At 44.8% G+C, this 24285-nt stretch overlaps 1 protein-coding gene across 1 annotated transcript in view; it reads right to left on the bottom strand.

Annotated features, from left to right (window-relative positions):
* Nucleotides 1-24285, bottom strand: part of LOC139275249 (peroxidasin homolog) — an 813818-nt gene that overhangs the window by 121822 nt on the left and 667711 nt on the right. Inside the window, exons 12-13 of the mRNA XM_070892453.1 lie at nt 20156-20314; nt 3633-3745 (exon numbers count right to left, since the gene is read on the bottom strand). Of these exons, the coding sequence (XP_070748554.1) occupies nt 3633-3745; nt 20156-20314 (272 nt within the window). The remainder of the gene's footprint in view (nt 1-3632; nt 3746-20155; nt 20315-24285) is intronic.

Below are 24285 nucleotides of genomic sequence, written 5' to 3'. Positions count from 1 at the left end.
TACTTCAGTCGGAAACGAGAGTTTTAAAGTTAAATAAAGCCAATTACATAGGTATGAGGGGTGAGTTAGCTAAGGTAGATTGGGAAATTAGATTAAAAGGTATGATGGTAAATAAGCAGTGGCAAATATTAAAGAAATATTCCAAAATTCTTAACAAATATACATTCCACAGGAAAAGTGATCCATCTGTGGCTAACTAAAGAACTTAAAGATAGTATTAGATTAATGTTGTGAAGAATAATAGTAAGCCTGAGGATTGGGAGAGCTTTAGAAACCAGCAAAGGATGACCAAAAATTAATAAAAAGGGAGAAAATAGAATGTGAGAGTAAACTAGCAAGAAGTATAAAAACAGATTATAAGAGCATTTACAAGTATGTAAAAAAGGAAGAGAGTAGCAAAAGTAAGCATTGGTCCCTTAGAGCCTGAGACAGGTGAAATTTTCATGGGGAATAAAGAAATGGCAGAGACTTTATACAAATATTTTGTATCTGTCTTCCGAGTAGAAGACACAACACGCACACCAAAAATAGTGGGGAACCAATAATCTAATAAGAGTGAGGAACATAATTAATATCAGTAGAGAAAAAGTACTTGAGAAATTAATGGGACTAAAAGCCGATAAATCCCCTGGACTTAATGGCCTACATCCTGGGGGTTCTAAAAGAGGTGGTTGCAGAGATAGTGGGCGCATTGGTTGTGATCTTCCAAAATTCCGTAGATTCTAGAATGGTCCCAACGGATTAGAAGGTAGAAAATGTAAGCCCGTTGTTCAAGAAATGAGAAAACCACGAACTATAGGCCAGTTAGTCTGACATCAGTCACCGGGAATATGCTGGAATCCATTATTAAAGAAATGATAACAGGGTACTTAGAAAATCAAAATGTGATTAGGGAGAGTCAACATGGTTTTAAGAAAGGGAAATTGTGTTTGACAAATTTATTCGAGTTTTTTGAGGATGTAACTACGGTAGATAAAGGGGAACCAGTGGATGTAATATATTTATTTGGATTTCCCAAAGGCATTCGATAAGGTGCTACATAAAAGGTTGTTCGGCAAGATAAGGGCTAATGGGATTGGGGGTAAGGTGTTAGCATGGACAAAGGATTGGTTAACAGACAGAATACAGAAAGTAGGGATAAACAAGTCATTTTCAAATTGGCAGGCTGTTAGTCGTGGGGAGCCACAAGGATCAGTGCTTGGGCCTCAGCTATTTACAATCTATATTAATGACTTCGATGAAGGGACTGAGTGCAATATATCCAAGTTTACTGATGATACAAAGCTAGGTGGAAAAGTAAGATGTGAGGAGGACGCAAAGAGCCTACAAAGGGATATAGACAGGTTAAGTGAATAGGAGATGAGATGAAATGTGGGGAAATGTGAGGTTATTCAGTTTGGTAGGAAGAATGAATAAACAGAATATCTTTAAATGGTGAAAAGCTAGTAAATGTTGGTGTTCAGAAATATTTAGGTGCCCTTATACAGGGAACTCAGAAAGTTAGCAAACAATTAGAAAGGGAAATGGCATGTTGGCCTTTATTGCAAGGGTTTGGATTCCAAGAGTAAGAAAGTCTTACTACAATTGTACAGAGCTTTAGTGAGACTACATCTGGAGTACTTATCTGAGAAAGGACATACATGCCTTAGAGGCAGTGCAGCGAAGGTTCACTAGATTAATCTCTCGGATGAGAGGGTTGTCCTATGAGGAGAGATTGAGTAGGTTGAGCCTATACTATCTGGAGTTTAGAAGAAAGGGTGGTGATCTCATTGAAACATATAAGATTCTGAGGAGATTGACAGGGTAGATGCTGAGAGGTTGCATCCCCTGGCTGGAAAGTCTAGAACTAGGGGGTATAGTCTCAGGATAAGGGTTCGGCCATTTAAGATTGAGAAGGACTTTCTTCACTCAGAGGGTTGTGAATATTTGGAATTCTCTACCCCAAAGGGCTGTGGATGCTGAGTTGTTGAGTACATTCAAGGCTGAGATAGATAGATTTTTGGACTCTAGGGGAATCAAGGGATATGGAGATCGGGCAGGAAAGTGGACTTGGGGTCAAAGATCAGCCATGATCTTATTTGATTGGCAGAGCAGGTTCGAAGGGCCGTCTGGCCTACTCCTAATTCTTATGTTCTTCAGTTCTGCCATCACCAACTCCAGGGTCCGCCAGCAGAGTTGTGGCAGTGCACTCTGCTGTAGCAGCAGCAGCAGCTAGCCCTCGCTGGAGAATGTTGCAGAGAAACAGCCTGAGAATGAGCTCCACTGCTTCCCTGGAGGCTCTGTAACTTTTCGTTGTTGGCTCTCGGCTCATGGAAAACCTTTTTTGAAATTTTAGAAATATATCTTCAAGGATCTTCTGTTCCATTAATTGTGGCTCACTCCTCTTCTGGTGCCAGGGTGGATGTCCCACTACAGCACTGCAGAATTTTGCATCCTGGCAGCAACAAGCTCCCTCTTGGTGATGAAGATACCACCTTGCATAATCATCCCAGATCCAGGAAAATGGCTTCAGATCATGGCAGGATTGCACTGGCAGTTGGAAGTCCCAGCCTGACTCTTGTCTGGCAGGGAAACTGCCAAAAGGAATATCTAGACCATTTCGCCAAGATTTTTTTCAAGTACTAGCAGATCTCCCATGGTATTGTTCATGAGTGATCTAAGTCTGCAGCATGGTTGTAATTAGCTATTAAACTGGCCTATCCTTTTAAAGCCACTACTCAGGTACTCCCTGTGGAGAAGCATCTAAATAGAACCTGAAGTCAATCCGAGTTGAATGTACTTTTGTGGAGGGAAGTTTGCAAATTGCCAGGCCCTTGTAAATTTCTGGGTTCAGGGCAGAACAAAACAGCATGCTTTTCTCCTTATGAATACTTTTGACACTTTGAATTGTGAAATTTGCAGTGTGATAGAGACGCACTAGATGTAAGATCACATGGGGCTGATTTTCCCGTGGAATGCAACTGGAGAATGCTTATTCTCAGGCATGCTACTGAAAGCTTACTTAAATATTAAGGCTAGTGAAGATACTTTTAAAGTCATTGGGAGTTGGGAATCACCTATGAGAGTGACCAAAATTCAAAAGTCATAAAATCTGAAGCAGGGTAGATAAAAACCTTTAAAATGTAAAACAGTCCTGAAAGAAATTTTAAGTTGACTGTTTGAAGAATTAAAGATAATGGAAGATATGTGAGTCCTTCAAAGTGTTCACCAAAAAGTACTTAATTTAAATGTTTGCAAATATGTGGCCTTCAACTTGCATAGTGAAGAAGCATTTTGGTGATCTAAAGTAAAATGGTTGGTAAACATGTTTCTGCTTATGATTCCGAATGTGATAATGTGGCAAGTTTACAGTTTAATCCATGTCATTCAAGAAAATCTTGAACTGAGACCAGGTGCATGCCTACAAGGACAGAATTGAAAATGAGAGAAGTCAACTTGAGTCAGTTGCTTATATTTTCCAGTGATTAGTTCAAAAATATTATTCAGAGGCTTAGAAAGGATTTCTAATCCGACATCACCCGTTTTACACTTCGGCCGAAGTTGAAGATTATGGTGTTTTATATTCTGGGTCAGAAAAAATTCCATTATTCCTATAGTCAGAATGTAAATATTTCCCTTTATTTATCCCTTACCTTAGTCCAGGTGATTGTGGGATGTGGTTCTCCCTGAGCACTGCAAGGTATCTCTACATCCTGACCAACCTCTGCGGTGATATCCCGTGGCACATCAGTAAACACTGGTATCACTGATTATAATTGATAATACATTGTTAGAACTTCAGACAAGATATAGAAATGGTCTTGAGTTTTGTGCTGTTGTTATAGATAGAGCACTAATCTAGCTGTCCTTAAATTTCACAGTTCACCCTGGGTGGTTGATTTCCACAAATTACAATTTCTTGATTCCAGCAAGATAGGAACCATCGGGGCTGAAATTCAGGGTCCGGATAACGCCCGTTACCACTGTTTTGTGGCAGCCATGTGGCAGAATCGAGTGACTGCTGTATTGCAGTCGATTGGCCGCCACGATCCAAATTCACTTTGGGGATTTTTCGGGCGGTCCCCACTTCTGCCCCGCTGCTGCCGACCGCCCCAAGCACGTCATCAAAGCGTGCACCGCTGATCTCTCACACCTCCATTCCACTCCATGTAAAATTTACCTGAAAAAGTCCACGATCCGCCGCGTGATGCCCCCGTCAGCTTTTTCTGTCGGTGCACCTTGTTTTCTGTGCGTGAGTCACAGCATCGCGGCGACCCTTCAAGGGAAGAGCGCATTGCTGTGACCGCCATGTTTTTTTTGCCGGTCGACTTCCCGATCGTCCAGACAATTATGGCCCTCTTGGGTGCTAGGCTAATGGCCCGGCTGAAACCCTTCCTGGTGGCCCAGTGGACGAACCTAAAAAATCGCTGCTTCTCTCCCCTTTAAATGCGGAGAGAGACGTGGTGACGCACACGCACATTGACATCACCACCGCTCTGCCGCTGAGTGACAGCAGCGGAGACTCAGTCCCGCCCCCACTTCCGCCCCTCACCAGCACTTACTGCCGCACTTCCGCCCCCATTATGACCGACTTCCGGTCCGCTCCAAAAGAATTGCCAAAGAGGTGAAAATGGATCAAGATTCCGTCTTGTCGGACCCGATGGTAAAAACATCTAGAAAAAGGCAGGTGCGCCAGCTTTCTAGTGGGCCTGAATTTTGGTCCCATCATGTTTGATGGACTATTTGTTTATCTCTCCACAATTATCCCTATAACCATCAATGTAATTTTCAAATAGATTCTGATTTATCCAGTTCTTTTTGCCTTCTTTTTTGATATGCCTCTTCTGAAGGCAATGATTCATGGTGTGGTATGATTCCACTGGCAGTGACTACCCTTCAGCACCTTGTTCAAGTGTCAGCATGGACAAATATTAAAGAATATGGAATGTCACAGCTAAGCCTGATCCAGTCATCATTTGATATCCAGAAATGTGCACTTATCAGCAAGTGTCACTGAATAACAATCAGGGGTGGGAACCCCAATTATTTTTCCCTTCCGTTACTTGCTCAGGTCAACTGCAATACCAATTCTATTTCCCCACTGAGATTGTCTAACTATACAGATGAATGAAGAATTTGGAACCTTCTTAATTTCATCACATGGTTCAAAAGCTGATTTAACTACTGCATAAAAAGGTCACTTGCTTCTGCATATATTTTAAATGTAAGAAAACCAATTGCCCACCTCAGCACCGCTGCCTCCAATATAAACCCAAATTTAAAAGGACACTAACTTCATGAAAAAACCTTGTTTGCCAAACCTTTTTCCATTCGCTGACAAACACACAATGCATTAATTCAAATCAATAATGAAGTGTATCATTGCATCTCTTTCTAATTATGTCTCAAAACAAAAATGAGGCACAGCTATTCTTGCTTTTATCGTTAAACATGAACAAGTTTGGCAAGCAGTTTTTCCATGAAGACAGTACCCCCTTAAAAGGCCAACTGCGTCATAAGTAATTAAAAAAAACATGTATTTTGTCAGTGTTTGTATTAGTTAGGCAATTCCTTGAAATATACGTCCCTGTCTCGTTCCTGTTTCTTTATACACATTTATTATATTGCAGCAATTCTTGCAATCATAATTGTAAATGAAACACATGGGGCCATATGGACTTGTTTCAAATTTGTATTTTGGCGAAAGACAATAAAATTAATGATTCAATTCAAAATCAAGGCCAAGCATTCAACCAACAGGACAGTTGGGATTTGGCTGTATACCAGCATTTTGCATAAGTAACCTGCAATCACAGTGTTCATATGCAGGGAATAACTAATTTTATTTTTAATTGATTTCTATCATGAGATTGTCAAAGTTGTCATCAATTGAAACTTTAGGGAACTTGGAATCTTAATAGACTGAAATAGAAAGATCAGAATAACCTGCAATATACACAAGAACGTTCAATACTCTAAAGCACAGGGATAATTAAATAGTGAGTGCACTTTTTTATTCCGCTGTTAAGCAGAGGGTATTATATACACGTTTACATGTAAGTTGCAGCCTGATACAAGACAGAGGTGGAAAAAACACTGAGACCCAGTGTTTGTCAACATTATTTTCACTCTCAAGTTATAATATATCCTTGACACACTAGTATTTTTTATTGTATGTACGAGCAACAAGTTCCCACCAATAAATCACATGATCTGAAGTTGTATTGTACCATATAAATGTTACAGTGAAATGTCACATCTAACACACATTATCATATATTTTGATATATTTAACTACAATATAAGTGTTGAAGTTTCAGCCTGGTTTCTAGAATAATATTGTATAGAATTTATCTTTAATGACATCAAATCATGACATCAAAATAAATCCTCAATATACAAAAGTAATTTTGTAACTCCACTTACCAATCTTACATAAATACTCTAACTGCTCTCCACTGTCACCAGGATTCTGCATTTACCTACATTTACCTACACTGTATGTAAAACAGACCTGACTTCTCAGCTATAACTGCTGGGGTATTCCACTTCCACTTAGGGTGGTCTTTGGCCAGGGACTCCCAGGTATCAGTGGGGATGTTGCATTTTATCAAGGAGGCTTTGAGGGTATCCTTGAAATGTTCCCTCTGCTCACCTTGGGCTCACTTGCCGTGTAGGAGTGTAGGATAAAATGCAACATCCCTACCGACACCTAGGAGTCCCTGGCCAAAGACCGCCCTAAGTAGAGGAAGTGCATCCGGGAGGGCGCTGAGCACCTCGAGTCTCATTGCCGAGAGCATGCAGAAACCAACGCAGGCAGCAGAAGGAGCATGCAGCAAACCAGTCCCATCCACCCTTTCCTTCAACGACTGTCTGTCCTACCTGTGACAGAGACTGTAATTCCCGTATTGGCCTGTATAGTCATTTAAGAACTCACTTTTAGAGTGGAAGCAAGTCTTCCTCGATTTCGAGGGCCTGCCTATGATGATGATTCAACTTGCATTGTCTCTAGTGCTAGACTGCCATTCCCTCTCTAATTTCTGAGTTCTGGACAAATGAGCAGATGACACGTGAGACCTGATCTTTACGTCACTGAGTCTGTGACATTGGGCTGAATTTTTACTTTGCCGTCGAAATGGGTGCAGTAGGAATGTGGATCACCCGGATGTTGAAGCGACGCATCTTGCAGTGGCTTTTTAACAAAACCACTGCAATTGAATCAGACTTCCGGGTTGCCGGACCAATTAACTGGAGCAGGTCCGATGACATCATAAATGACTTAACTTCAGCTGAACTATTTAAAGGAGCAATGCACAGATGACAGCTGAAGGTTGGTAGAGGTGCAAGAGAGGTTGTAGGGGAAGAGAGTGGATTGTGTAAATAAAGGGGCGCAAAATCCCGGCCTTGCCGGGTCTGCAAGGACATTCGCGCGGGTGAGATTGAGCTATTTGCCCATCTCTTGCCCAGCGAATGTCCTTGAAACTTTTGCGCCTGGTAAAAGCAGGCGCATAGCCTACTTTTACCAGGTGTAAGAGTTTTGCAAAACATAAAAATTAAATTTAAATACACATTTTTAGAGTAAAAACCCTGTCCATTAAGGTAAGTTTATTTTAAACCTGATTAAAACATATAGTTTTAAAAATCCAAAAAATATATATTTTTTCTACAACATTTAATTAATTTTAATTTCAATTAATTTTATTTTTGATGTTGTGGTTGGGTGTTTTAGGGGGTTATTCTCATTGATAGTAATAGGAACTTGCAAAAACAGAGTTCCCATTACTATCAATGAGAATTATGCATTGTGATTGGTTGTCCATGCCCACGTGACTCCAGCTGCTCTGTGCGTACCTCGAAACGGGCTCTGTGATGCGTGTGAAAAGAAAGCCTCCGACCGGAATTGAAGGCTCTTCCGGGACCACCAGGTACGTTCGCAAAAAACATTTGTGTCGGAGGTGTTCGTCCAAAGGAAGCCTCCGACTGAAATTTCAGGGCCAGTACATTACTTGTTGGCAAATAAATTTATAATGCTGGATAATCAAAAATGCAGGCTCAGCACCAATAAGCTGCCCCGAGATTCAGTGATGCCTCCCTGGGAATCCTGCCCCAAGAAGTCAGGGCCCGCAGGGACATCCTGTTCCCTGGTGATGGGAGCAAGAGGCCAGCTGCCGAGACCAAAAAGGCATGGCTGGAGATCTCGGAAGAAGTGAATAGTAGCAGTCTGGCACTCAGGGTGTGGATCCAGTGCAGGAAGCACCTTAATATGCTCATGAGGGCAGGAAATGTGCGTACAATGCCACATTGCCCTACATCCTGATGTGCCTGTCACCCCAAACCACTCACTCTGCCTTCCCAAGCCTACTCCTGCATATCACTCTTTACACCAACCTACCCTGCAGGTGCACCTATCCCTCTCTGTCTATGCACCAACTCACATTCCCACCTAACTATCTACCACTGATACTCACCCGCATCTTAATGCAGTTTTAGAATCATAGAAATTAATGCCACAAAAGGCCATTCGGCCCAATGTCACACCTCTTCCTCATAGTCACCCTCAGCAGAATTTGCCCATCCATCCCTTACACTCATTCCAAGACTCTCCCTTAAAGGTCTCTTGTTTCTCTCCTTGCAGGAGAGGAGAGCACAGAACACAAGGGAGAGGCAGAGAACTGGAGGCGACCATCCAATAATGACACCGCTGACTGCAGCAGAGGAAGAAGCGCTGGAGATCAGCCTCATCATCATCATAGGCACTCCCTCGAAGCGAGGATGACTTGCTTCCACGCCAAAAAGGGATGAGTTCACAGATGTTTCAATGAAGGACCTAATATTGCAGATCCCGAACTACATCGTGAAGGGTGGAAGATGCCTGCACTTGAATTTTTTTAATGTGTGGTGGCCGTTGCACACCAGCCACCACATGGGGCTTGACAGAGCTAGGTCTTGATCCAGTGGCAAGGATTACCCAAGACTAACTGGAGATCAGCTCTGCTGCACAGACCGAGCGTGCACACATGTCGCAGTGGGGGCTGGCCCGTGCTGCCCCTGGGCCCTCGCCTCCTCTGGGCCCAAGATTCATGCCTCTCCTGGGCCCCGGTCACTTCCCTCTAAAGACTCTTGCCGCTCCTTCGCCCCTCCTGCTGTGCCTGCCCGCACTGCAATCAGTGATCTGGCTTCATAGTCATCGCCCTCCTGCAACAGCACATGCTGCTCCCTGCAGTGGTATACCGCCACACACTGTTCCCTCCAATGGCCCCAGCCTGCTGATGGTCTTGCAGGCCGGGACCGTGCCGATTTCTGGGCCGGGAGATCAGCCAAGGAGCTGCTGAAGATGAGAGATAGAAAGAGGGGTATCTCCCAGCTACCTGAATTAAATATCATACAGCCACATGGCATACAACAGTCACTTGAAGTTAAATATGGTGACTTGAAGTCAGCAGCCAGTGAAATATGATCATGTGCATAATAGTAACTTAAAACGTTCTTAACATAACAGTTCTAATTCATGTCTTTACGTTCTCACAGGCCCATCAAGTAGACCCCACCGGCTACCATCTGTCCAGCCAGAGGAGGAAGATGACTTCATGCAGGAGGCTGTGATCTCTGAGGGTGCACTGTCACCAAATTCATGCACACCCAGCACAAGCGCAGATATGCACAAGTCAGTGGGTCCAGTAAGATAGAGTAGTGTTGTCACCTGATGTCTCATAGATCATGTGAGCAAGAGCAAATGGTGGAGACAAGGACAGCAGTGAAGAGTCCTTATCAGAGGGCGCAGGATGCTCCAAGCAGTGCTCAGCTGGACACAGAGGCTGAACTTCATGCACCTTGTGTTTCATGCACAAATACCCCAGGTCCCGCTGTACTGCGGCACTTTGCAATTTTTCTCCATTTAAATAATAACTTGCTCTTTGATCTTTTTCTGCCAAAGTGCATGACCTCACACTTTCCAACATTATACACTATCTGCCAAATTTTTGCCCACTCACTGTCTACGTCCTTTTGCAGATTTTTTGTGTCCTCCTCACACATTGCTTTTCCTCCCATCTGCGAATCATCAGCAAACTTGGCTACGTTACACTCGGTCCCTTCTTCCAAGTCGTTAATATAGATTGTATATTATAGGAAGGACGTGATTGCACTGGAGAGGGTGCAGGGGAGATTTACGAGGATGCTGCCTGGAATGGTGAATCTTAGCTATGTGGAGAGATTGGATAGGCTGGTTTTGTTCTCCTTGGAGCATAGAAGAATGAAAGGAAACCTCATTGAGATGTATAACATTTTGAGTGGCCTGGATACAGTGGAAAGCAAGGGCCTATTTCCTTTGGTGGAGGGGTCAATTATGAGGGAGCATAGGTTTAAGATGGTTTGTGGTAGGTTTAAAGGGGATTTGCGGGCGGCTTTTTCACACAGAGGGTTGAGGGGTTCTGGAGCTCACTGCCTGGAAGGATGGTAGAAGCAGAAACCCTCACCACATTTAAAAGGTGCTTCGATGGGCACTTGAAGTGCTATAACCTGCAAGGTTACGGACACAGAGCTGGTAAGTGGGATTAGATTGGATAACCTCTTGTTGGCTGGCGCAGATATTATGGCAAGTACCTCAGGGAAGCTAATTCGGCCAGAATTATCTCCTGGACTAGCGATCGCCTGGATGGGTCGAAGAGGAAATTTCCCAGATTTTTTTCCCCAATTGGCCTGGGTTTTTATCTGTTTTTTTGCCTCTCCCAGGAGAACGCATGGCTCCGGGTGGGGTGGAGTGTAAAATGTTGCGATACATGGGGTATCGCAACATTTGTGTGGGCGGACTAGTTGGGCCAGATGCTCTTTACTTGTCCGCCATTGTTCATTGTTCATAGGTTTATATGTAACCTTCAGGGCTGCTGACCGAGGGCCATGTGGCTCTTTTTCGGCCGGTTCAGTCGAAATGGCCTCCTTCTGTGCTGTAAATTTCTATGAGCTCAATTTTCCCCAGTGATGTCTGTCTTTTTTTGGAGCAGGCTGCTTTTTTTGGCCGAATTTTTAAAAACACAGTTTGCCGAATCAATTTGCACCAATGTAACTCAGTTAGTTACAATTTTTTTAGGTATGTTTTTTTTCAGCCAAAGAGAGCTAAATGAAAACGTAGGACCCCAAAATTAGTAATCTCGGGATTGCTACCAGTGCCACGTGCTAGTCAGAGTAGAAATCGCAGGATAACTCAGACGAATACTTGGCTTGAGCAGTGGTGCAGCAGGGAGGGATTCAAATTCCTGGGCCATTGGAACCAGTTCTGGGGGAGGTGGAACCAGTACAAACCGAACGGTCTGCACCTAGGCAGGACCGGAACCAATGTCCTAGAGGGAGTGTTTGCTAGTGCTGTTGGGGAGGAGTTAAACTAATTTGGCAGGGGGATGGGAACAAATGCAGGGAGACAGAGAGAAACAAAAAGGAGACAAAAGCAAAAGACAGAAAGGAGATGAGTAAAAGTGGAGGGCAGAGAAACCCAAGGCGAAAAACAAAAAGGGCCACTGTACAGCAAAATTCTAAAGGGTCAAAGTGTAATAAAAAGGCAAGCATGAAAGCTCGGTGCCTCAATGCAAGGAGTATTCGGAACACAGGAGAGGGCTCTGAGCTAGTTAGAATGGGTGAGAGCTCAGATGAACAGGATCCCAAGAAAGAATGCAAAAGGCAGGAGGCAACAGAGCAGAGTAGACCACAAGGTGATAAGAAGGGACAATATGTATGAATATAAAGGGGCTGCAGGAGGGGTCAAAACTAAAAATCATGGTTTAAAAACTAGTATTAAAACACTCTACCTAAACGCATGCAGCATTCGAAATAAAGTAAATGAATTGACGGCACAAATCATTACAAATGGGTATGATTTGGTGGCCATTACAGAAACGTGGTTGCAGGGTGGCCAAGGCTGGGAATTAAACATAAAGGGGTATCTGACAATTTGGAAAGATAGATAAGAAGGGAAAGGAGGTGGGGTAGCTCTGTTAATAAAGGAAGATATCAGGACAGGTGTGAGAGACGATATTGGCTCTAATGAAAAAAATGTTGAATCATTTTGGTGGAGATTAGAGATAGTAAGGGGAAAAAGTCACTGGTGGGTGTAGTTTATAGGCCCCCAAATAATAACTTCACGGTGGGGCGGGAAATAATCAAGGGAATAATGGAGGCATGTGAAAAACGAACGGCAGTAATCATGGGGGATTTTAACCTACATATCGATTGGTCAAATCAAATCACACGGGGTAGCCTTGAGGAGGAATTCATAGAATGCATACGGCATTGTTTCTGAGAGCAGTATGTTACAGAACCTACAAGGGAGCAAGCGATCTTAGATCTGGTCCTGTGTAATGAAACAGGAAAAATAAACGATCTCCGAGTAAAAGATCCTCTCGGAATGAGTGATCACAGTATGGTTGAACTTGTAATACAGATTGAGGGTGAGGAAGTAGTGTCTCAAACGAGCATACTATGCTTAAACAAAGGGGACTACAGTGGGATGAGGGCAGAGTTGGCTCAAGAAGACTGGAAACACAGACTAAACGGTGGCACAATTGAGGAACAGTGGAGGACTTTTAAGGAGCTCTTTCATAGTGCTCAACAAAAATATATTCCAGTGAAAAAGAAGGGCGGTAAGAGAAGGGATAACCAGCCGTGGATGACCAAGGAAATAAAGGAGAGTACAAATTAAAAACCAATGCGTATAAGGTGGCCAAGGTTAGTGGGAAACTAGAAGATTGGGAAAATTTTAAATGACAGCAAAGAATGACTAAGAAAGCAATAAAGAAAGGAAAGATAGATTACGAAAGTAAACGCGCAAAACATAAAAACAGATAGTAAAAGCTTTTACAGATATATAAAACAGAAGAGAGTGACTAAAGTAAATGTTGGTCCCTTAGAAGATGAGAAGGGGAATTTAATAATGGGAAATGTGGAAATGGCTGAGACCTTAAACAATTATTTTGCTTCGGCCAAAAATTGCTGGTCATAGGAATGTGGGAAGGGAGGACCTTGAGACAATCACTATCACTAGGGGGGTAGTGCTGGACAGGCTAATGGGACTCAAGGTAGACAAGTCCCCTGGTCCTGATGAAATGCATCCCAGGGTATTAAAAGAGATCGCAGAAGTTATAGCAGATGCATTCGTTATAATCTACCAAAATTCTCTGGACTCTGGGGAGGTACCAGCGGATTGGAAAGCAGCTAATGTAATGCCTCTGTTTAAAAAAGGGGACAGACAAAAGGCAGGTAACTATAGGCCGGTTAGTTTAACATCTGGAGTTGGGAAAATGCTTGAAGCTATCATTAAGGAAGAAATAGCGGGGCATCTAGATAGGAATAGTGCAATGAAGCAGACGCAACATGGATTCATGAAGGGGAAATCATGTTTAACTAATTTACTGGAATTCTTTGAGGATATAACGAGCATGGTGGATAGAGGTGTACCGATGGATGTGGTGCATTTAGATTTCCAAAAGGCATTCGATAAGGTGCCACATAAAAGGTTATTGCAGAAGATAAAGGTACGCTGAGTCAGAGGAAATGTATTAGCATGGATCGAGAATTGGCTGGCTGACAGAAAGCAGAGAGTCGGGATAAATGGGTCCTTTTCGGGTTGGAAATCGGTGGTTAGTGGTGTGCCATAGTGATCGGTGCTGGGACCACAACTGTTTACAATAAACATAGATGACCTGGAAGAGGGGACAGAGTGTAGTGGAACAAAATTTGCAGATGACACAAAGATTAGTGGGAAAGCGGGTTGTGTAGAGGACACAGAGAGGCTGCAAAGAGATTCAGATAGGTTAAGCGAATGGGCTAAGGTTTGGCAGATGGAATACAATGTCAGAAAATGTGAGGTCATCCACCTTGGGAAAAAAAAACAGTAAAAGGGAATATTATTTGAATGGGGAGAAATTACAACATGCTGCGGTGCAGAGGGACCTGGGGGTCCTTGTACATGAATCCCAAAAAGTTAGTTTGCAGGTGCAGCAGGTAATCAGGAAGGCGAAAGGAATGTTGGCCTTCATTGCGAGAGGGATGGAGTACAAAAGCAGGGAGGTCCTGCTGCAACTGTATAGGGTATTGGTGAGGCCGCACCTGGAGTACTGCGTGCTGTTTTGGTCACCTTACTTCAGGAAGGATATACTAACCTTGGAGGGGGTACAGAGACGATTCACTTGGCTGATTCCGGAGATGAGAGGGTTACCTTATGATGACAGATTGAGTAGACTGGGTCTTTACTCGTTGGAGTTCAGAAGGATGAGGGGTGATCTTATAGAAAGATTTAAAATAATGAAAGGGATAGACAAGATAGAGGCAGAGAGGTTGTTTCCACTGGTCGGGGAGACTAGAACTAGGGGGCACAGCCTCAAAATACGGGGGAGCCAATTTAAAACCGAGTTGAGAAGGAATTTCTTCTCCCAGAGGGTTGTGAATCTGTGGAATTCTCTGCCCAAGGAAGCAGTTGAGGCTAGCTCATTGAATGTATTCAAATCACAGATAGATAGATTTTTAACCAATAAGGGAATTAAGGGTTACGGGGAGTGGGCAGGTAAGTGGAGTTGAGTTCATGGCCAGATCAGCCATGATCTTGTTGAATGGCGGAGCAGGCTCGAGGGGCGAGATGGCCTACTCCTGTTCCTAATTCTTATGTTCTTATGTTCTTATGTTCTTATGTAATCTGCCACCCACGCCAATTCTGGCCATTTAGGCAAGTTTGGCCAGCTGTGAGTTACTCTAGTTCTTTTTAGGCCAGCGTATGTGGCCTCTGCAAAAAAGCCTTCTGGAGAGTTAAACAAATTGGCGCAGGTAAGGAAATCGATGCAGGTAAGTGCAGCACATGCCCAGATAGCAGCAGCTGGAGAGGTAAGAGAGAGGGGGAGAGGAGAGAGGTTGGGGGATGGAGGGGAGAGAGGCGGGGAGGGTTGGGGAAAGCCTTTCGGCTGTAGTTACGTGCTGGGATCGGGAGGGAGTAGGCTATTTGGCCTAGGATAGGGGCAGGGGTGCAGACCGGGAGGCCACTCAGCCTGGGATCGGCACGGGGAAGTGGGACTGGCAAGACACTCGGGGCTAGGATCGGTTGGGGAAATGGTCCGGCAAGCCCTTCGGCCAGGGTTAAGGGCGGGGTATTGGGACCGGGACCAGCAAGGCACTCGGGACCAGGGTCGATTGGGAGAACGGACCAGCAAGCCCTTAGGCCAAGGCTAGGGATGGGGGAGCATGATCGGGACCGGCAAGGCACTTTGGGCTGGTGGGTGAGCAGGCCCGGCAAGGCACTTGGGGCCAGGGTCAGGTGGGGGAACGGACTGGAAAGCCCTTCGGCCAGGGTTAGGGGCGGGGGAGTGGGGCCGGGACCAGCAAGGCACTCGGAGCCAGGGTCAGGCGGGAGAATGGAGCGGCAAGGTACTCGGGGCTGGGGAGGGGCGGGGTACAGGACCAGCAAGGCAAACGGGGCTGGGGGGCGGGGGGAGCTGGAGCTGGACCGGCACCGGCATGGGACACGGGACGGGCTAGGGAAGCAGATCAGCAAGCCCTTTGGCCAGGGCTAGGGGCGGGGGCAGCACCGGCTTTAATAATTGGAGGTCGGTTGCTGCGATATATTTTAATGTGTTTTTACGTTGATGCAATGTCTTTTAATGTGTTTTAAAGTTGATGCAATGTATTTTAATGTGTTTTTAAGTTGATGCAATATATTTTAATGTGTTTTTAAGTTGATGCAATGTGTTTTAATGTGTTGGGAGCTGGCTGTATGTTTCACTTTGTAGCCTCAGCTTGCAATTGTGTCCCTGGTTACCGTGGCAACCCAATCCTTTTGGCGCCGATCAAGGTTCCACCCCTAAAACTAAAGGAGAGGTTCGTCTGTGTCAAACTGAAGAAATCCAATGGGAAAACTTAGAACTTTTTTTGGGGGGTACTTGGGCCCCCCAAAAACGGACGTAACACTTCAAGTACGGCAAAAAAAGTTTGGGGAAAATTGAGCCCAATGTATCTATGTTTCTATGTTCAACTCCCACAATGACTGCTCTGCTCTCGCATTGCTTTTATTGGCGACATTCAACAAGCCCGTGAATCCTGTGGACAGTCAGTAAAAGATCCAACATCAGGTTAAAAAGGCTGTTAATTGCCTCTTAATGAGCTAACTATAATTAGCTCACCTGCCTCTTCCGAAGGTGTCTCTGGTGCACTGACTAATGCATCCGAGTTAAAGGCGGAAGCCAGTGGGTTGAAGTTGGATTCCTGACGTGCTATCCATTTCAACGCTTTTAACTTCCCACCCACTTGCAAACTTGTACAATCTTCAAAGTTAAAATTCTGGATATTCAAACAGGTAAATCCAGTGGCATTGACAAAATTACTGCTGACAATCCAACTCCTGGACTCACGTTGACCGTTCTGTGAGGTGGACAGCAAAGCAGCACTGGAGAGTAATGCAGAGTTACCATAGAATTTATTGTGGGAGAATTAGGCCAGTTTTAAACAAGGTGCAGTTATTTGTAGCATTCTATGGGCCCAAGTTTCCACATGATTCGCGCCTGATTTTTAGGAGCAACTGGTGGACTACGGACTATTTTAGAAATCGCAATTCTCCACATTTTTTTTTCTGCAGTTCTAGTCAGGTAGAACAGTTCTAGTTTAGAACAGAATTTTTTCTTCAAAAGGGGGCATGTCCGGCCACTGACGCCTGATTTGAAAGTTTCCACAGTGAAAATGTACTCCAAACTAAAGTAGAATGGAGCCAGTGAAGATTTTTGTACACATTAAAAAATCAGGTGCAATTTACAAATTAGGCGTCCAGAACGAGGTGGTGGGGGGGAAGGGAAGTCATTAAATTTGACAATAAATCCTTATTTATACTTCTACAAATATTATACAAATAAATCCAACCTGAATAAACATTTATAAGCCAAGAAAAGATTAAATAAACCATCTTCCTACCTGTGTGAAAGTGCTTCAGCCAGGGAGAATTCTGCAGCTGTTCGTGCCGCTGAGCGGGAGGGGAAGAGAGAGAGAGAGAGGGAGGGGGGGAGGGAGAGAGAGAGAGGGGGGGGGAGGGAGAGAGAGTGGGGGGGAGAGGGAGAGAGAGAGAGGGCGGGGAGAGAGAGAGAGGGGGGGAAGAGGGGGGGGAAGGAGAGAGAGAGAGGGGGGAGGGAGGGAGGGAGGGAGAGAGAGAGGGGGGAGGGAGGGAGTGAGGGAGGGAGAGAGGGAGAGAGAGGGGGGGAAGGGAGGGAGGGAGAGAGAGAGAGAGAGAGCGGGGGCGGGGGGGGGTCGGGTCAGTCGGCGGGCGGGGGGAGCGGGTCTCGGATCGGGTCGGGTCGGGGCGGGGGGTGTCGGGTCTCGGGTCGGGGCGGGGGGGGGAGGGAGCGGGTGTTGGGTCGGGGCGGGGGGGGGAGCGGGTGTCGGGTCGGGACGGGGGGGGGAGCGGGTGTCGGGTCGGGGGGGGGAGCGGGTGTCGGGTCGGGGCGGGGGGGGAGAGGGTGTTGGGTCGGGGCGGGGGGGGAGAGGGGTGGCGGGTCGGGTCGGGGGGGGAGCGGGTGTCGGGTCGGGTCGGGGGAGCGAGTGGGTGTCGGGTCTCGGGTCGGGGGGGGGAGCGGGTGTCGGGTCTGGTCGGGCGGGGAGCAGGAGCTGGCCGTGGGAGGAGCCTCATTCACGCAGCCCCAGTGAGGCCATTGGGCCAGGGCTAGGGGCTGCGTGCTTCGGGCCCCTCCCACACAGTTCGGCGCCTGGAGCTACTGCACTTGCGTGCCGACTGTAGCGCGCATGTGCAGAGGTCCCGGCACTGTTTTCAGCGCCGGGACCTGGCTCCGCCCCCCCCCACAGCTCGTGCTGGCTGCGCCGAGGGCCACAGGACCTGTAAGTAGGTGGAGAATACCGAGGATTTTTTAAGGCGCCGTTTTAGGCGCGAAAAACGGGCGCCCAGCTCGGAGGGGCGCCCGTTTTTTTTCTTGTGGAAACTTGGGCCCCATGAAAGGAGAAGACCAGGTGCAAGGAACTGGGCCCAGAGCAAAAATCTTGATATTGATCCTGAACATGAAGGCTACTTGCAAAATTCTTGTCATTCCTTTGGACATTATGATATCAAGGCCTACAAATTGGGTCAGGCTGTGCCTGTTTTATAGGTGTAAATTGGCACCCAAGGGTCCAATACGGTAGGCAGTGTGCATGCGCTCATTCCACGTTTAAGGTTCCTTTGTATATCCAGGGCACATGCCTGAAACAGGTATTTGGCCCTTTGCCAAATTTGATTATGCAGCATGGTTTCCTCAGGCACTTAGCTGTCAAATGAGTGGTCCTTAAAGGGACTGCTGGAAGCTGTCAGCGGAAAATTTAGTTGCAACATTTTTAATTACCTTACTGTGGAACTGAGATCCAACTGTGAACTGATCTACAAGTTTAATACCAAGACGTATATGGAATCCCAATTACATTTTAACCAGCTTGTTTTTGAAAGCCAACAAGACCCAGTAAGATACGTTAAACTTTTCCTAGTTTTTTTTACTAACAATGAAAGTCCAGGCCTCTGTTCTCACCACCAACCCCCGCAACAAACCCCTGCAAACATCTCCCTCCCAGACTTATCTTGCTGCCGCAGGGCTTCTTCCACTGCTAATGGGTGCTTTCGGGCTGACTGGTTTTCAGCCAGCTGTTGTTTTCTGCCGGAATCGCCTGAATGGCAAACTGGCACAATTCCAAATGAAGCTCATCAGTTAAAACATGCTGGACCTCGACTCACCATCCTACGCTGTGTGCTCCTACTGGCCTCAAGTCAACATCGAACAAGGGGTAGCTTTCCCCATTGACATACTGCTCTATGCCATCAAAACAAAGGAGGATTTGCAACTGTGGTCTATCCAGGCCAGGAGAATCAAACAGCATGGCAGAAGACAGCAGCCCACCAAGTACAGCCCATCTCACCAGCCCCCGCCAATGTGTGTGCAGGCCCCACCAGTCCTATGAGAACCTGTCGGAGGAGTTGTGGAAGTCAGTACACCCATTTTGTAAATACACTTAGGGGGCAAAATTGCCCTCCGCCCCAAACGAGGCAGATAATTCGAATTAAATGATTATTCTCCACCCAAATCCTTGGGGCAGAGAATAGAGCAATTTTGACCTTTTAAACTTTTTCAAATAGTCCAGCGGTGTTTCGGGTGGCTGCAGGGCAGAAGTATGTCAGGAGTGGGGTGGAAGGTGGTCAGCGTCTTCAGTGCGTGCTGACTCCTGTAGCAACGACCCTCCCCTTCAGTTAAAGAGGAGGGCTGCTGAGAGCTCTGCAGCCACTTTAGTGGTGCCCACTCGGCCACCAGGGAGAGCTTTGGTCGGGCCAACGGTCCGGCACCCAAGAGGGTGTGCCTGGCTGCCCGGCCGAACCCGTGGTCACCATTGTCAGGCCCTCCTCAGAGTCGGCTGACAATTAAAATAAAATGACGGCCGTGGCGGAACGCCTTTCCTGTTTAAGGGTGGACGTGCTGCCCAGCCACTGGCAGCTTCCCGCTGGGAACAGCTGTCGGGGGAATCGAGTGGCGGTGGCTCCACTCCTGCTGGGCAATTTCCCTCGCAGGGAGGAAAGGGGTCGCCGCCGGGCGGTAAGAGGTTAGCGCGTGCATGATGGGGCGGGCAAGGGGGCGGGGTGATAATCCGTTTCTGCCACCCATCCGCCTGCCCCCGGTTGCAAAGACATTACCACCCCATTACCGCCTCTTAAAGTCAGTAATGGACTTTAAAGAGGGGGGCAATTTCGGCCCCTTAATTTTCCTGCTATTGAAATTAAGGATAGAAAATTGTGAGCACAACAAATTTGGTGTGTTGCCCTTTGCATACAATTTCCTGATCTACACTCCTGTTGAGCGAGACTGTCTCGCTCTCAGGGCTTTAATATAATACACTTTATGCTCATATCCTCCAATGTGGAATTTCAAGGAAAATTTTGCACCTAAAGTAATGGAAAATACTGATATCGACAGTAACTCTCCAATAAGAAAGCTCTGAAAAGGTATATATTATATTAAACAAATGACAAGGACTTTCTTTTAAGAAAATAACACACAGAAATTTGAGATAATAGTTTATGTTGCCACACCACTTGAATGTGACGTCCTAACACACATGCAGCCATCAGTTATGCTTTGTATAGTAATCACAACATCAAATGTTAATATAACAAATCATGTGTAAAGAAATGTACCTTTGGATTGCACTTTTAACTGCACTGGAACTCGTTTAACTTGCACGACACTGATAGCTTGGCATTCATATTGGCCCTGATCATGGGGGGCTACTTCCACAATTCTCAGTGTTCCTGTGGGCAACACTACATGTCTTCTGTCACTGGGGAGCTGACCTCCTGTAAACCAGAGAGCAGTGAAGCAATTTTTTAATCAGTGCAAGAAAACTATTCATAGAATCATACAACTTTTCAGTATGTAAAGAAGGAGACCATTCAACCCATTGTGTTTGTGTCAGCCGAAAAAAAGCTATCCATCCTAATCCCACATTCCAGCTCTTGGTCCATAGCCTTGTAGGTTATGGCACATCAAGTGCATATCCAAGTACTTTTTAAATGTGATGAACCACTCTGTCTCTACCACCCTTTCAGGCAGTGCATTCCAGACCTCACCACCTTCTGGGAGAAATAAGTTCTCCTCAACTTCTCTCCAATCTTTCCACCAATTACTTTAAATCTATGACCCTGGTTATTGAGCCTTCTGCAAGGGGAAATAGCTCCTTCCTATCCACTCTATCTAGGCCCCTCATAATTTTATACTCTTCAATTAAGTCTCCCCTCAAAGAAAACAACACCAGCCTAACCAATCTTTCCTCATAGCTAAAATTCTCCAATCGTTGTAACATCCCTGTAAATCTCCTCTGTACCTTCTCCAGTGCAATCACATCTGTCCTGTAATGTGATGAACAGAACTGTACACAGTGTTGTAGCTGTGGCCTAACTAGTGTTTCATACAGTTCAAGCATAGCATCCCTACTCTTATATTCTATGCCTTAGCTAATAAATATCCCGCAGGCATTCTTAACCACCGTATCTACTTGTCCTGTTACCTTCAGTGATCTGTGAACATGTACTCCAAGGTCCCTTTGTTCCTCTACACTTCTCAGTTTCCTACCATTTATTGTGTATTCCCTTGCCTTGTTAGCCCTCCCCAAAAGCATTACCTCACACTTCTCCAATTGAATTCCATTTGCCCCTTTTCTGCCCACCTGACCAGTTCATTGATATCTTCCTGCAGTCGACAGCTTTCTTCCTCACTATCAACCGCACAGCCAATTTTTGTATCTTCTGCAAACTTCTTAATCGTGTTCTCTACATTGAAGTTTAAATTATTGACGTAGACCACAAAAAGCAAGAGACCTATGCTGAGCCCCACGGAACCCCACTGGAAACAGACTTCCAGTCACAAAAATATCTGTCAACTATTACCTTCTGCTTCCTGCCACTGAGTCAATTTTGGATCCAACTTACCACTTTCCCTTGTGTCCTATGGGCTTTTACTTTTCTGACCAGTCTACTATTGTTATGCTTATATATAATTAAAATAACAGTAAATGTAAAATTGTTTTCCATTGATCCTATGGACCAGGCTGGTTTATTGCTCCATAGTACTTATTGTTGAAAGCATTTTTATTATCACAATGATTACAAAAAGGAGCATAACTTTTAAAAAATTGTGACTGATTTGGCAACGTGTGTAGGACAATATGAGTGGCATCGCACACTTGTTCGACACTAATATAGTGACAGTTTTTCCTATTTATAAAATTGAGGCAGTTGTTATATGGAAATTTGAGTGTCAAGTGCTCTTTGCACCTGTGAAAATCCTGCCAGTCTGTAGTTCCCCTTCTTTGTTTGCATATATTTGTAAGGATATTAATTGTGCAGCCCTCCACTATAGGAACATATGAGGCCTTTCAACCTCTCGAGCCTGTTCTGCCATTAAATTAGATCATGGCTGCTGTATAACTCCATTTATCCATCTTTGATCTATATCCCTTGATATACTTAACTAATAAAAATCTATTGACCTCGGTCTTGAAAATTTCAACTGACCCAGCATCCATAGCCTTTTGAGGGAGAGAATTTCAGAATTGTACTACAATTTTTATGAAAAAGTGCTTTCTGATTTTACCACTGAATAGCCTAGCTCTAATTTTAAAATTGTTTCCCCTTGTTCTGAATTCCCCTTGCAGAGCAAATCGATTCTCTGTATCTATCTTATCGAATTCCTTTATCATTTTAAACATCTCAGTTATATTATCCTTCAAGCTTCTATACTCAAGGGAATAAAAGCTAAGCTTATGCAACCTGTCATAATTTAACCCTTTAAGACCTGGAATCTATTATGTATGAATAAAGAGTCTGATTAGATACTGTGAGCTCAAAGTAAAGTGTGACCTCAGTTTTGTATTGCAGGTCTCCAGAGTGCCACTCCAGCCTGTGAGGCTTCCTTAAGTACAGGTGCTCCCAAGGGATTGTGGGATCCCTTGGGACTCCAGCGGATGTGCCCTCTGGTGGCTACACAAGGTATTTACAGGTTTACACATATAACAGTATAATTCTGGTTAATCTTCACTGTACCATTTCCAAAGCCAATATATTCTTCCTGAAGTGCCGTGCCCAAAACTTAACGCAGTACTCCAGATGGGGTCTCTTCAACTGAAGCATAACACTGAGATAAAGGCCATCATTCCATTAGCCTTTTTGATTACTTTTTGTACCTGTGCACTAGACTTCAGTATTGCATGTACCTGGACACCCAAATCCCTTTGCTCTTCTACAGATCTTAGTTTCTCGTCATCAAGAAAATATTCTCATTTACCTTTCTTGAAATCAATGTGCATGACCTCACACTTCCCCATATTGGACTACATCTGCCACAGTTGTGCCCACTTTATCTGTCTATGTCCTTTTGCAACTTCCTTCTTGCATCTATATAAATTACTGTGCATCCTAACTTTGTGTCATCTGCAAACTACGAGGTACTACAATCTATTCCTTCATCCAAATCATTGATATACATGGTGAAAAGCTGAGGCCCAGTACAGATCCCTGGGAAACACCACACCGTGCCAATCAGAGCACATTCCCTTTATCTTTACTCTCTGTCTCCTACCTCATAATTAATTACTGGCCCATGTCACAAGGTTACCGCCAATTCTGTGTGCTTTTTTTTGATAATGATCTCTTGTGTGTTACCTTAACAAATGCGTTCTGGAAGGCCATATAAACAATATCCATACACAATCCGCTGCCCACCACGTTAGTGACCTCCTCAAGAAATTGAACAATAGAGCATCAGCGACCTTCTTGATGTAGTGGTGAGCAACTCCCTGTCTAATGCAGCATAGATCACCTGATGTTGCCTGGAAAAATCCAGCCCAAAGAAATTCAAGGTAGTGGTAGTGATGACTTTGACTGATACAGACAGTGCTGTTCTCCTGGTGGAAGTGAGCTGCAGGTTTTCAGCCTGCAGTTGATATATTTTCCTTCTGAGGCACTGATGATCAGAAAAATCTAAGCAAAATATTCTAAGGGCTGCAAATCTAGTCTCTTCCATATCCTCCTTCTCCTCCTCTTAGCATAAGCATACATGTATTCCTGTTGGAAAATCCATATCCCCAGGATAAAGCAGTAATTTGAGCAGAGATAAGTGAAATTAGCAATTGAAAGTCCAAAATACAAAAGTGATCAATATGCAGGCAAAGTGACAACACACAAAATGGCCTCCCCAATGTGATACTCGCCTCAGGGATACCTTTCTGCAGCTCCTACCACCATTTATATAGTGACATTAATTATTTAGGGCGAGTTTAGGGCATAATTCGGCAGAAATAGGTCAACGGGGTGAGCTATACCCTTTCGACCCCATTTACATGAAACAGATCAGGCTCTTGGCAGGTCTTAAAGGGGACTGTTTATTTTTAGAATGGTAATTAAGGTGCAGTTTTTAAGAGGAGGACTTGAGGCAATAACTTCTAAGAACCCATTTTACCGTACTAAAATGGGCAGTAATTCAAAGGCAAATCCAGGTCCCTGTCTCATCTTATAAGTTTCTTCGCAGCTATACTGTCAACATTTTTACACACCTGACATTCTCTTTAATGACATTTTGTTCAAGTATCAAGAAATGCATCTGAAAGGATCTCCAACCTAACTGTAATAAGTATATACAGTATTTCTGTTTCTGAGCATTTCATTTCTTTCAAAATATTATCTTATCCGTTACCAGCACTGGTGACAATAAAACCTTTTTGCTATTTGTTATTCAATTCACTATGGGTCCAACCATCACTGGAACCAATTTA

The sequence above is a fragment of the Pristiophorus japonicus genome, chromosome 1 (assembly GCF_044704955.1).
Source record: "Pristiophorus japonicus isolate sPriJap1 chromosome 1, sPriJap1.hap1, whole genome shotgun sequence".
Lineage (NCBI taxonomy): Eukaryota > Metazoa > Chordata > Chondrichthyes > Pristiophoridae > Pristiophorus > Pristiophorus japonicus.
The sequence above is the reverse complement of the archived record's forward strand: the minus strand, read 5'-3'. Positions and strand labels throughout refer to the sequence as shown.